At 37.8% G+C, this 15,282-nt stretch overlaps 1 protein-coding gene across 4 annotated transcripts in view; it reads left to right on the plus strand.

The window, feature by feature from the left end:
- Positions 1 to 15,282, plus strand: part of PATJ (PATJ crumbs cell polarity complex component) — a 295,047-nt gene that overhangs the window by 50,330 nt on the left and 229,435 nt on the right. For all 4 annotated transcript variants that reach the window (XM_054574004.1, XM_054574021.1, XM_054574012.1 and 1 more), the window contains exons 14-16: positions 1,259 to 1,393; positions 5,779 to 5,940; positions 9,197 to 9,328. In XM_054574004.1, coding sequence (XP_054429979.1) covers positions 1,259 to 1,393; positions 5,779 to 5,940; positions 9,197 to 9,328 — 429 coding nt within the window. The remainder of the gene's footprint in view (positions 1 to 1,258; positions 1,394 to 5,778; positions 5,941 to 9,196; positions 9,329 to 15,282) is intronic.

A 15,282-nucleotide genomic window follows, 5' to 3' on the forward strand; every position in this document is an offset into this window, starting at 1 on the left:
TGTCTGTCTGTAGAGGGATGGAGATGAGCCCCAGGTGGTGGCTGACGCAAGGCCTGTGGAACTCTGGGGACTCAGAGAAGATGACTAAGGGGAGGTGACAAGCCCAGAGGTCACACGAATAGGGAATAAGAGGTAAAGAGCCAGGTTGTGGATGCAGTGCCACCTTGTATAAGGTTTTCTCCATATAAAATAAACAGTTAGGGTTAGGCTTGTTATTCTTAGATAAACATTGATACAGGAAATAAAAATCATAATTAGTATCATTTACCGTATTTGAGTTTATATAGTCACAATGGGAAATCATTAAATGCTCAGTCTTTGGAAGTCAAGGGAATAGGGTTTGGTGAGTGCCTTTGGATTCTGCAGCCAACAGCACCAAGACATTCATCTCTTTCCTTTCACATTGGCTAGTTTCTTAGCTCTTGACTAATTTCTTAGTTCATGTAAGAACTTTTAAGCCAACACCAACCTTAGCCTGGAATAATGATTACCACTCTTACGACACACCCATACATCCCCACAAACCAGAAGTCACTTTTGTTTAAGATGATGAGATGGACAGGGACATCTTGATGAGGTACCATCTCTCATGGATTAGTTCAAATAAAATTTTTTTAATTAAAAAATATTATTTTTTCAAATAACATTTGATGAGCTCCTGTTTACTGCCTGGTGCTGTTTCAAGGCCTCAGGTTACGGAGAGCAAAGGTCTGACTCTGCACTCAAGAAAACAGAAATGTTAAAGACAGTTACGCAGTGAGCTGTGGTGGCCATGCGCACAGGGTAACGTGCCCAGCGCGGGACTGGACGCCGAGTGGAGGCGGGTAACGCGGTATCAGGAAGTGCTTTCTGGAAGTGACACTTTTGGTATTAAAGTATGCATAGAAGCTAATTAGATAATAAAGAGGAGTTAGGATGTTCTGGGAGATGGGAAACCCGGCAGAAAAGTGAAACTCAGAATCAACACTGGGAACTTTGGGAAGTCGGGAGTGCCTGGAGTTTAGAATTGAAGGTAGGACCTTGTATGTCTACTTCTTTGTTCTCAGGGAATCTAAAATGAAGAGGAGTCAGAACAAGAAGACAAGCAACTCCGTATTTTACTTGAGGCTAGTTTTCCCATATGGTCCTCATTTTGGATTGTGGTGATCCAGTTCAAGGGGTGGGGTTTTTCTGTCAAATACTTGATGGAGGAGTAAAAGCCAGATAGGTCCTTGCAGTGTTTGATATTATTGTTCTGTATGTTGTTGTATTGTTGCAGCTCCTGCCCATTCACACTCTGAGGCTTGGCATGGAAGTGGATTCCTTTGATGGGCACCATTACATCTCTTCGATTGCTCCAGGTGGTCCTATTGATACACTGAGCCTCCTTCAGCCAGAGGATGAGCTCCTTGAGGTAAAATATATGAGGGAACAGACAGAAGTCTTTAAGCTCCAGGAGGATGTGTTCTCATCAGAAATCCCCTGAGTTATATTATCGCCAATGCCAATGAAATTAGCATGAATTAGAATAATTAGAATGAAAAAAACTTGGTGATTGTAGTTAATATGGTATTTGTATACTTCAAGGTAGCTGTGAGATGATGGAATTGTTAACTAACCTTATTGTGGTAATCATTTATATATACATATACCAGATTATCACATTATATACCTTAAACTTACACAATGTTATTTGTCAATTATATCTCAGTGTAGCTGGAAAAGATAAATAAGAGAAAAAATACTAATAGCTTATGTAATGATAAAGGAAGTAGACAATATGCTTTAACTTCATTTTTCCCATCTTTTGGGACTTCTGAGATGTCTCTGTGCTTATTTAAATAAATGACTAAGAAAGAAGCTATTGTCCTATTTTAGTTTGATAGCATAATTAGTATTTTTGAGCAAAAGTCTTTTTAAGGATCTAATTCATGACCCTTAGAAGCATGTAGTCACATTTATTTGCAGATGTTGTTGATTATTTCTAACAAGGATTAGAGCTAGATGACCCCGGGCTTATGTGTTCCTGACTGGTTTCCAGATTTTCTCCCTGCTTGTTTCAGGCTGTCTCCTTGGGACTCCCTCTCCACACCACCGCAGCCCCTGGCGGGCTCACGTAGGCTCCCTGGACGCTCTTCAATCAGATTGATTCTAGAACACTTCTCCTTTGACCTGACTTTCTTGAGAGATTTTGTTAGATTGGAAAGTTCTATAGCGAACACAATGAACAAACCAATCAATACCGAAACCCCTCATTTTGCATATAAGAAAATAAGGCATTGATTTCCTCCAACTTTATACACTGGTAGAATGATAACTTTAGCTCATATTTTCTAACTCCTTTTTCACTGATTTAAAAAAAATACATCACACTATTTGTAAGCTCCTAAAAAAAAAAAAAAAAAAAATGTGGGAATGGTGAAACTTAGAAAAGACTGTGTAGAAGAGATTTCTTTTTCCCCAGAGTTAAGGAGCCACAAGAAGCCCTCATTTGGATTTAACAGAATCAGCCTGTAGCCTTAGCCAAGATTAGAATCCCGCGAACCTTGATGATAGACATTTCTTCCTAAACTTTGTTTGCTCAAAGTGGAATGACAAAGCTAGCAAATAGGTTTTTTGTTGAGTGCAACTGCATTTTTTTAGCGGTGGCCAGCCACCTAGAAGAGTGTTGAATTTCAAGGTTAGAGGGAGAAGGGCTATGACTAATTGCTGTCAAATTCTGTCATAAGTTCGGAAGTGCAGGGTGTTGGAGTCCTATTGTCAAATGTAGTAAGTTAGTTACTTTAGAGTTGTTGAAGGAGTGATACGGGGATGCTTGTTGGTGGATTCATGCTCTAGATTTTACTGTATCACTTATGGTTTTTTATTTGTTCTGAATGATGTCTTTCTGATTGGATGGGTACATGGCATAGCTTTTTGGTTATCACACATAATAATCTGTAGATTGGAGACCATTTAGAAACCATCTCTCTAATGTGTAGTTGTTAGATATGGAGAAATGAGATATATTAGTTTGGGAGGTGTGGAAATATGAGCAAAAACCAGTTTAGTTCACTTTTTTGTGGTTAAAATATACATAACATGTAATTTACATTTTAAGCATTTTTAGTGTATAATTTGGTGTGTAATTCACTACTCGTGTATGGTAGCTGGTTCTGAGTAGACCAAGTATAAATGACCACAACCATCAACTGAGTCCTCTGTGCTTTAGCCAAGATTAGAATTCCATAGGCCTTCAACCTTGTAATAGAAAGTGGTATGATAAGGTAGCATGAAAACTTGAATTTGTAAGTACAGATTTTTGGTCAAAGAACTTGGGATATGGAAAGAAGGACAGGTTTGAAAGTCAAAAGAGCTGCTTTTGGTTCTGAATGTGCCATAGCATAACCATGTCCCTTGGCATGTCACCTAACTTTTTGAGAATCAGTTTCTTCATCAATAAATGCCTACTTCACTATGTGTTTGTGAGGATCTAATGGAGTACCATCCATGTAAACTCTAAAGCATCATAGCACTGTGACATATTGGCAATGTTATCACTGTGGAAAGGCATAAACAGTCTTTATGTGATAGGCTGAGGGAGGATTGAATGAGGTAATCTAGTGGCACAATACTTGTATGGTATTATGTATTCTGCAAATGAGTGTACGTGTGTGCGCGCACATGCATTTTCTAGTCACAGTCTGAACAGTTGAGACTTGACGGCACTTATAAGGGTCTCAAGTTGAAAGACCTGGAGAAATATTGTGAACTCTAAAATAAAAATTGGCTGTTTATGAGTGACCAAATGTAGAAATAATAATTTTTAAAGATCTCTATAAAGTTAGCCAAATAAACTCCTGAACTTAAAGTGTGTGTGTGTGTGTGTGTGTGTGTGTGTGTGTGTGTGTGTAATGTACTCCTTAGGGCTTAAAGCCAGAAACACAAATATGCTTTGGGGTTAGAACATTGTGCCAAGTCTCAGCCCAGAGCAGCTATTTACAGCAGCCATAAATCCCTTAGATAGGGGTTGGTAATGGGAAACGCAACCAATCCCTTCAGAGATAGAGCACAGTGAGGAGGACTACCAGGCAATGCCATAAGAACTGGAGACAATTCAAATAAATAAATAATGAACCAAATGAATATTTAAATGTACTCCAAGATAAAAATCTGAAAAGTGATTTTCTAAGTTGTTGAAGTAATGTGAAACACAAACTAATACTGTGTATGGGTAGAATTCCTGCATCGATTGAATGTGCTTGCTTTTTTTTTTCTGTGTAAGTTACTACCCATTTGGTTGGTTTTAGCACTTTTCATGCTGTGGTACTGGTTGGCACCATGGACACAGTATGACCAGTGATGGGTACTTCCCTGCCCATTTTTGTGTGAAGATTGGCTTGTAATTCTTCCAAAGAATACCTTTCATCTGCTGCTGAAGTTGTTGCCCCTGGGCCCTTTCATCACTCAAAGTCTTGGGAGATATTTGCTTTTCCACTAGGGCCAGCTCCCTGAAGCACATGTGGGTCTCTTTGCTACATGGTGATTTCTTTGTAAATAATTAAGAGGCAGGGAGATTGTCTGGCCTGATGGCTAAGTGCTTGGTATGTTACAGGCCTGAGAGTGGTTCCAAGGGACAATTGATTCAGGGCTCAAATCACTGCTGATGGGCTGCTTCCAACAACCCACTGTGTTCTTATTCTCTGAACAATGACAGATTTTGCGGAAAGGTTCCTCACAGGAAAGGCAGCCCTGCCAGTCCTCTGGACATTGGTGATGCACCTGTCAGAAATTAACACCAGACCAGAAATGTCTTTAAAACTAGCAATGCTGCTGAACCCTCCCAGGAAGATAGAGTTAGATGTGAAAAGATTATTTGTTGCTTGGTTTGCGTTCATGCCTCAGCCTTTTGGGGTTAGCCAGACAGGTCAGATTTTTGTGACTTTAGTCAGAACTGGGAGAGGTCCTTGAGCTAAAGTCATATATGTGGAAAATTAGAACAAACATCTTTATAAATCATCTTTGGTACAAAATATTGTTATACACTAAAAAGAATATGAAATTTAGATAATTTGGGTGCTAAACATTACTTATTAAGGAATAGTTGTCTATCTTTTTGTTCTTTTAAATATATGGGACATAAAAAAATAATTTGAAAACTGACATGATTTCTACACTTGATAACTGTCAGCAGAGCATGTGAGAATAGAACTGATACGAAGTTACATGTAGTTTTCTAAAGAAGTGATTTCTCAGTCTGGTATTAAGAATTTATGGGATGTAAAAGAAAATTGTGAACTGAGGTTAAATTTTAACAGCCTAGTAGCCTAGATTTTGTTACCTACATGTTGTAAGTTCAGCAGGTATTAACAGCCTTAAAATTAGTGTTAATATCTATAGTGATAGTCTTACAAAATGAAACAGCAAGAGGAAATGGTCTTAAGAAGGCTGTAAATGATATTTAATGTATTTAAGGAGAGATGGGTAGAAGTAGAGGAGAGAATATAATATTGGAGTACAGAAAGAGGAAACTGTAGAGGTATGATAAATTAGGCAGCTCATATACCCTGCAAAAGTTGTATTCTGCACACATTTTATATTTTATTCACCCAAGTTCGATGAAGCTTTCGCCATAGTTTTTATAAATTTAAGGATTTCTAATGTTTTTAGTTACTATTAAAATAATGTTAAATTTAGGCCCTTCGTATAGAAGGAAAATAAAACAGCACCCTATTTTTGTCTCAATAGGTTGATGTAAACCAGAGATTTTGTTTTTTCATTTGGAGCCTCCTTAACTGTGACTTACCTTTGTCTTTCTAGGTCAATGGTATGCAGCTCTATGGAAAATCTCGCCGAGAAGCAGTCTCCTTTCTTAAAGAAGTGCCACCCCCCTTTACCTTGGTTTGCTGTCGACGGTTGTTTGACGACGAAGCCTCTGTGGATGAGCCAAGGACTACTGAAGCCTCTCTTCCTGAGATGGAGGTACTACAGTAATGCACTGCGGTTCCCGTAGGTGGGCCCATTCATCAAGGATGCCCCAAAGAGTGTTTTACAATATGAAGAGAGGGGGAAATATTTCCCCCTTCTTTTATTTGACTACATTAGCTTTCAATGGCAGCAATGCATAGCTTTCAAATTGTTGCTTTTCATTTAATGTCATAAACATTTTTTACCCCTTGAAATATTGGCGACATTAATGTGCATGCACTTTGATTTTAGAGACCCTTTTTTTTTGGTATTTGCCTGGGCTCATTACTTTTGGCCCCCAGTTTAACTCAGTTCATCTTAATAAGTTGAAGACGTTGGTCAGTGTTGAATATCTAATGGACTTCCCCTTTTCCAGAGCCTTAAAAATATCAAGATCTATGACCAGTTTCGAAGTGAGTCTAAAAATTGCTGTAAAAACCTCCAGAAGGTCAGAGAATAAAATAACACTTTCTGTGCTCTTGGAACTCTTTTTCTTAAAAGAGCATTGTAATTATGAAAACTATTTTAAGCACATGCTTTGTCATCTTAGGCCATTTGTAACCTCCTGTTATGCCGCTTCCACCTTTCTAGACTCCTCTAGATTATAATTCTGTTAACAAAAGTTTAGACCATGGGGCTTTTCCTTTTACCTGCCTATGGTCTGAATTGCAAAACACAGGGACTCTTATCCTGCTTTACCATGGAATGATTGTGAGTCTTTGAACAAATAACTTGAATTTCTGTTTATATTCTTCCTCTGAAAAATGGGGGTACTTAGAATACGTAAGCACCTCATCTGTTTGTGTGAAGAAGAGACGGAGGAATGTATGCAAAGTTCTTGGCACAATGCCTTGCACGTGGGAAGTGCTCAGTAAAAGTTGGGGGTAGCTATTCTTGACTCTTCCAGGTCACCCATGATTGTCTTCTGATCTCCTAAAGCATGTGCACTGTCCCATAAACACAGATATTTATTATTGTTTGTTTTTACCAGAGAACTGTCAGTTCCTGTGGGCAGAGGTCATATCTTAAAATTATTTTGTATCTTATAGCGTTTTTACTCTGTATTGGGTGTATAAGAAGTGCTTAGAGAATTACTGATTGAGAATCTCATTTTAAATGTTTATCTTTAGTAAAACATACTTCAGAGAAGAGACTCAAATGCCACATTTTTGTGATTCTTACTGCCTTTACTAAAATTCAATGTGGGTGATGGCTTACCTCTAAAGGTTGATAAAAATGCCTTTAATCTAATTTTATAGGGTGTGTAAATCACCAGCCCAGCTTGCTGACTCCATCCTTCCATCTGTCATACTTTACCACAATGGGTAAACAACAGCTCTGAATTATGCTTAATGTCAACCTTGCCGCCCATTAGTTGATTGCTTTCCATTCTGTAAATAGAGGAGTTATGCAGAATTGATTGTATCAAAGTGATATATTTCAAGTTGGGAAATAATATTTTGTATACCTTAGATGACTTGGAATTTCTATAAACTTGAGTTTTGTGTGTGTGTGTGTGTGTGTGTGTGTGTGTGTCTGTGTGTCTGTGTTTTAAATCCTGATTGTCTTTTTCATCTGTCTCTATTTCCATTTATCCCAATACCATCTTAGGTTTTTAAACTCTATCTGGTTAGGCAGCTCAGCCAAAAATTCTAATGCTCATTAATCAGTGAGGGTATTAAATACCCTAGTAAAACATCAATCATATTGTATTAGCCATTGGAACTTTATTTTTTATTGGAAGGTATAGTGTTTTCTTTTTAAGTATATCATTTCCTCACATCAGGCTGATATATACAAAGGTTATTGATCCAGAACATTCCCACTAATTTCAAGTTTTGTAATTCAAGAACCAAGAAATTGTTCCCATGTTTAGGTTCAATCCACCATGAATTGCGTATTGACTTTCCATGTCCTGCAGGGACAATTTGAGGTTTGGACCAACCCTAATTAAAACATGCTTTTGCACTAGCTATTGTGCCTTTCTCTTCCATATTAGAGGGGCTTTCCCCCAACTTTGATTCCATTAAATGGATTTTCTTATACAGGTCACTCAAAACTATATTTGTAGAAATAATACGCTCTCATTTTATTTACTAGGGTTACCCAAAATTTTAAGGAGTCTACTTTTAAAAATTATTACTTAGTCTGTAGGTTTATTTTAAAAGAGTTTCATGGGAAAGCCACTGAAAGATGGGTGATTTGTATTTGATCAATACAAATATATGTTGATCAAATATTTGTCGAGTAGTTCCTGTGACCCAGGCACTACTGTGGGCTGCCTGGATGACCATGGTAAACTGCGGTGGCCTGCACAGAGTTTTCATTCTAGCCTGTGAGTCAGGCATTTTGTTAGTTGCTAGGGTTACAAAGAAAAAGAATGTAATTCCTGAGCTTCAGATAGAAATTCAGAGTATTTTAGGGAAGTTAAATCATATAAAAAACAACAATACAGTGCTATTAGTAGTATAAAGGCAGAAGGTTGGAGCATCTATTCTCGTTCTGCATAGTTAACTGACCGATCCTGTATTATTCAGCTTCCTAGAGTTCCATGTGGCAGTGACTCTTTCCCTGAGAGGCAGGGAAGCCTGGAATAGGGGGATTTGGGGGTGTGAGGTCAGGGGAAATAACCAAGGAACAGTCTACTGGATAGCTGTGCCGTGTGCTTTCTCCAAGATGAGATTTTCATTATTTCATGTCAGTGATTTTTATTTCTTTTTAGACTCACATGATTCCCAAAGACTTGGACTTTTTAAGCCTTATTTTTCTAGTGAAGTTTTTCTTGAAAACTTCTAGGAGCCAACAGAAGTGGTTTCTCTGGGTCCTGTCCTGGCCTCTCTCTGTGTTGGCATTCTCTCTCTCTACTATAATTACAAATTCAGGTATTGCTACTTAAATGTCCTATAAGCTTTGATTTTGTATGATGTTTTCGTTTTTTCTTAAATTGCGTATTTTTCCTTTTATGCTTCTAATGGGATGACAGAACTCATTGAAGTATAAGAGGTCAGTGTTAATACTTTGGATGCAATGGGTACTTTGCATTTTTTTTAAAACCCTATATGAACAACCTGCATTTTTAAGTGCTTGCATTTTCATGAAAATCTTATACTAGAGTGTGTATGCTCCAGTGCATGCCCCTTTAAAAAGATTAGATAGAAAAACTACGCATGCCAAAGAGAATCCCCAGTTTAAGAAGCTACAAGATTCCTGATATGTTCTTTTCAATTCAAAGGACAGTGTTGTGAAATATTTATGTTCTTTGTTATTTCAGGCTGATCACAATGTAGATGTTAACAATGAAGAAGATGATGATGGGGAATTAGCACTATGGTCTCCTGAAGTCAAGATCGTTGAACTAGTAAAAGATCACAAAGGCTTGGGATTCAGCATTTTGGATTACCAGGTATAAGAACCTCCATAGAGGTTTCTGGAGTGATTAGTTTGTGTTAACATTATGTGAAGTGAAAACTGTTTAAGGCACCCATTGACTTAGGCAAAACTGAATGATTTGATATATAATGCTAGTGTCCAAACATGAGGCGTCATGTTTCCCATTGCTAACTTGACAACTGATAGCTCCCTGAGTCAATAAAATGATGGATGATATAATAATTGAAAAATAAAGGAAGCAATAGTTTTATGCCCATGGATGCTTTTAGAGACTGGAACTTGATGAATTTTTTTCTATATGGAGGGTTTCCCCGCTCCCTGCCAGGTTTACTGAGATATATTTTACATACTGTAAAATTCACCTACTTATTCAGAGTTGTGCAGCCATCACCACAGTCTAATTTTAGAACATTTTCATCAACCACAAAAGAAACCCTGTACATATTAGTTATCATTTCCAATTATCCTCCTGTTCTTACCCTTCACATGGATAGTTTTGCTTACCTAAATGTGAAATTTCTACTTGATGAAATTATATATTTATATTTAATAATGGGACTCATGATATTTATGTATTTATATGTACCCCAGATATGACTAGGGTAAAGTTACTGATGCATCTGGGGGACCATGTGAAAGATCACAATGAGACATCTATATGTCTTACCAGTTTACCAGTTTATAGTACTTTTAGAGCTTTTGATTATTACGGGAAATTAAAACTGTTGGCAAGAAATATCTTCACTTATAGGGTGCATATTTTAATACATTTGTGCTGCCTAAACACATTGCAGTTTAATAAAGCAAAATGTATTCTATCAAAGCACATAAAATGCCAAGTGATATAAAAATCAATTCTTTCATTTTTAATATAATAAGGCAATCGGGAATAGATTAAAAGAAAAATACTTTAAGCATTATGTAAGACATTAAATTCCAGATTTTGGCAGTGTGATTTAAGATTACTGAAATAGATTATATCTGCTTCATTCTTGCTGGCATATTTCTGTGCCAGATAACCTTCTTAGTTATTAGAACTTCTCTTTGGAATATTCCTGAATTATGAGTTGTTGATTCCAAATAATGCACATTTTGGGAAATATTTTTATGAAAATATTAATACTGTAAGTTTATATATTGGTTAATATTAGAGCATATAAAACAAATGGCCAGTATATATCATTATTTTCCTCCCCATTGTAGTTCTATTACCTAGCACATGGTAGGTAATTAACAAATATTTGCAGAATGACTGCATTAAGTTTAGGTTAGCCAAAATTAACTGGGATAAATGAACACATTCAATGGGATTTCTTGTTAAGCATTTCGATCACTGGGATTTAGTTTAGAAAACACCTTTCAAATGTGGCTAAAAGATTCAGCTACATTTCCATTATCATTGGAATGTGTATATATACTTTTTTACATTCTTAGATAAATATATCATGATTGTTTTTATCCTATTAAATGACATTATCTGCAAGTTTTATGTTTTGAATATTGTACATTTAAAGCAGACAAGTGCTTTAGACATTTCAAAAAACTTCAGTAAAAGATGGGAAAAATGCTTGATAGTTCTTCACAGTTTAATCTCCAGTTAATGGAAACATTTCTTTGAGCTTTGAGCTTTACACTATAAAAAAATACATATAGTCTGTTCTATATCTAGAACACTGTATCTATAGTGTTTTTTTCCTTTACTGCATTCCTGTAGGAATGTATTGTAACATACCTTTTGTTTTTGAAATTTTTCTTTATAAGATTCTAGGATTTTCCCCCTCTTATCTGCTTCATAATCATTACACATGCAGTACTGACATTTATTTCTCTATGAATTATATATAGTAATTTTTCTGCAAAAGAAAAGTTAGATATTCTTTTTGCCTTTGTGCTTCTCGAAGAACTAATAGAAAACTATGTTATAAATGTTGCTTTGATTTATATTAAAGGGCTCAGCTTATTTACTTCTGTATCTAAACTTTTGAAAAAAACCTTAAACTGAATGTTTTTAAGTCAATTTGAGTACATTCACAATTGTACACAGCATGTTTTCACCATTTGTCAAGTGGTGTATAGAACTGTTTTCCACCATGACATTTTTTAAATTATATTTCATGGATTATGCTCTTACAGTGGTCCTGATTTTTCCCTCTTTGGCCCCCTTCGCACAGTGCCACCACTCCTGCAGGCCATCCTCCACTGTTGTTCTTGTCCATGGGGTCATGGGTATAAGTTCTTTGGCTTCTCCCTTCCCTATACTGTATTTTACATCCCCGTGGCTATTCTGTAGCTGCCTATTTGTACTTAGTAATCCCCTCACCTCTTCACCCTTTCTCCTCCTCCCCCATCCCCTCTGGCAATCTTCCAGTAACTAACTTCTTTTTTCTTGCTTATAAGAGTCTCTCCTTATCTTTAACCTTTGGCTTTTTAATAATGATGTGTCCTGGAGTGGACCTCTTTGCATCCATCATAAATGGGACTCTATGTACTTCCTGGACTTGCATGTCTGTTTCCTTTACCAATTTAGGGAAGCTTTCTTTCACTATTTTTTCAGATAGATTTCCAATTTCTTTCTCTTTGTCTTCTCCTTCTGGCACCCCTCTTCTCCCTATAGGGAGAATGTTGGACCTTTTAAAGTTATCCTCATTATTTTTGTATTATTTTCTCCTTGTTCTCTGTGGTTGTGTTTTTTTGTTGTTGTTGTTTTTGTTTTGTTTTGTTTTGCTTCCTTAGGTTCCAAATCATTGATTTGATTCTCAGCTTCATCCATTCTACTGGTGTTTCCCCATAAATTGCTCTTTATTTTGATTAGTGTATCCTTTGTTTCTGACTGCATCTTTTTTATGCTGCTGAGGTTCTCACTAAGTTCCTTGAGCATACTTGTAAATAGTATTTTGAACTCTGCATCTGATAGATTGCTTCTCTCCATTTCATTTAGCTCTTTTTCTTGAGTTTTGATCTGTTCTTTTATTTGGGCCATGTTTCTCTGTCTCCTCCTTTTGGCAGCCTCCCTGTGTTTGTTTCTATGTATTAAGAAGAGCTGTTTTAACTGCATGTCTTGGTAGTGTGGCCTAATATAGCAGGTGTCCTGTAGGGCCTCCCCTTTCACCCAAGCTGGGTGCTTGAGGTGTGCCCTTTGTGTGGGTTGAGTTCACCCTCCTCTTGTAGTTGAGCCTTGATTGCTGTTGGCAGATCAAAGGGAGGGATTTACGCAGGCCAGTCTGCTGCAAAGACTAGCTGTGACCACTGACCACCAACCTCCACCCTCTGTGGAGGATCAGCTGTGCAGGGGCAGGACGGTTGTGCTCCGATGTGGTCTGTAGCTGTCCACTGAGTGCGTTGGCTCAGGATTTTCCTGGGTGGTTCAGGCCAAGGTTAGCCCCTACTAGTGTTTTGCCTGGGGCCACCCTTCCTGAGCTGTAAAGCAGTCTGAGATGGCTGCTTCTTATGTGAGCTTGGAGATTCCCAGGGGAAGCCAAGCTGGGACTCTAATCTGGCTGCCCCTGCTAGGGCTCACTGAAGCCAGCTGCTGCTGCTTTGATAGGATTTAGGAGCAAAAACCAGCCATTCTTATGGAAAAGCAGCTTGGGTGGGCTGGTAAATTGGGTGGGGTGGAACTTCTGTGAATCTCCAAGGTGGGTCACACTTTGTTAGTCAGGTTGATGGAGTCTCAGATAGGGCAGCAGCCCATGGGCTCTCTCGGGGGAGGGTTCCGCAAAGGGACAATGGTTTCTGCTCACCCTGATGCCAGACACTTCAGTTTCTCCCAGTTTACCACTGGTGCCCTTCAAAGTGCTATCCAGGTGCTGGCGTTCAGAGAAAGTAAGACTGAGAACGTGAGTCCATGTGTGGGTTCTTTTAGAGGAACTATTTGGGGCTCTTGCAGTCCCTTCCACCGACTCAATCCCTGCTGGACTTTTTAGCCAGAAGTGTGGGGACTTATCTTCCTGGCACTGGAACCCTGGGCTGGGGGGGCCTGGTGTGGGTCAGAGACTCTTTGCTCCCGAGATATCCCGCCTAAATTTTTAACCACATGGGTATGGGGCCAGCCCATTCCACGCCCGCGCCCCTCCTACTAGTCTGAATGGATATGGTTTCTTCAATTCCATAGGTGTCAGACTTCATTCAGCTTGATTTCTGATGTTCCTGAGTGATGGCCATTCTATATCTTAGTTGTAATTTTGATGTGGTTGTGAGAAGAGGTGAGCCAAGTCTGCCTATGTCCTCCCCCATGACATTTAGATGACATGTAAACACAATTTAAAATTTGATTTTAGCCAAGTTAAATTAATTGTTTATGCCATTCCTTGTAATTAAGTAATACATTTTAAAGTTTAAAAGTATCTTTTGCAAGACTAGGGTAAGGTTTATCAAAAGCCATGAAAGGCCATGCTCCTGGTTATTCTGTATCTGATGCATCCTGTATGAATTTATTGGGTAGCTGAATGGGATCAGCGCAGATCCCATCCCAACCCCCACCCTCAGGCTTAGCATATTTACAATAAGAAGTAGAGTGGAAATACGTTGGCCACTATTGGTGAAAGTATAACTAGCGTGGGAGAGCTTCCTGGTTGTAAAGGACCTGCATTAGCAGCATTGAGATTGAAAATTTACTTCAGAATGTTAATTTTAGTTAACCGCTTTCTCACTAATAGGTTATTCCCTAGAATAAAAAGAAATTTGTGGAGAGCCTGACAAAATTATATTTGACATCTATTCATGGTGCTTATGCAATTTCTTCATTTATAAAATGAGCATAATAATGTCTAGTTCAAAGAATTGTTGTAGGCCAGGTAAATTAATGTGTAAAGAAGTAGGAATGATACATTATTATGCAAATTTTAATATTATTAAAAATGATCCAATTTAAAAAATAAAGCCAAAAAGTTTTTATATTTTCCTCAAAGATGGAGCCATACTACAATATGTATGCCCATATCAATTTTCAGCTGTTTAGTGTGATTAGGAAAATTAGCGTTAGATGTCTGTGTAGAGAAGTCTAAATTTAATTGTAAAATTGCATTTAAAAAGCAGCCAACTCTTTTTTAAAAATATTTTTTAAATTTATTTTTAGAGACAAGAGGGGGAGTTAGGGAGCGAAACGTCAATTGGTTGCATCCCACATGCCCCCACCCCAACGGTGGACCTAGCTTGCAACTCAGGCAACTACCCTGAGCAGGAGTCGAACCAGGGACCCTTTAGTTTACTGGGTGATGCCCAACACAATGAGCCACAGCAGTCAGAGTTAAAAGTAGCCAACTCTTGATGAGCCATATTTAATTATCCAATTGTGGATTATTGGCCAGAAATTTACTTTTACATAAATTGAGCCAAATCTTAGAAAAAAATGAGTGAGCTGATAAGGGACTTTGAGTTGGCCATGGAAATATGGAGTAGCTGTCTGGAGAGGCGATTCAGTGATTACCTATTGATGGAAGTTGTGTAGCTGAGCAGAGAAAAGAAGCATATATTTATACCTGAAACAAAGAAGCTGAATCTAAGCAATTCTATAGCTCAGTCACATGGCCAAAGAGCAAAGTGTGGAAATTCATTTTCATGAAAGGCATTTAAAATAGATTGGAGCAAAGACAAAGGAGAAAGCAACAGGGAGGACATAGTATATATGATTCAGGTTGTAGGTCTTCTTACTAGAATTTAGGGTAAAGTGACAGTAACTTTGTTGACTGTGATTTGAAAGAAGGTAGAATATTTTTTCAGCTCAGATATTCTTAGGTACTCCTCTGCGTCGTGGCTAGTTAAAATCCTGCCCTGTATATGTACCATATTAGAAGAGTCATTGATTGGTCACTGTAACATCATGCCTTTTAGGATTGTGTCATGGAAAACAGCAATATGCATAATTTGTCAAGAGCATGAATATTGTGGCTAACTATGTACTGTAGGCAACATAAAACTCTTCAGAACTTTGGTTATAAGGTTTTGTAGTATAGTTTTTTGCAAGTTTCT

Source organism: Pteronotus mesoamericanus, unplaced genomic scaffold (assembly GCF_021234165.1).
Source record: "Pteronotus mesoamericanus isolate MK-2021 breed Mesoamerican mustached bat unplaced genomic scaffold, CSHL_Meso_final contig_105, whole genome shotgun sequence".
In the NCBI taxonomy this organism is placed as follows: Eukaryota; Metazoa; Chordata; class Mammalia; order Chiroptera; family Mormoopidae; genus Pteronotus; species Pteronotus mesoamericanus.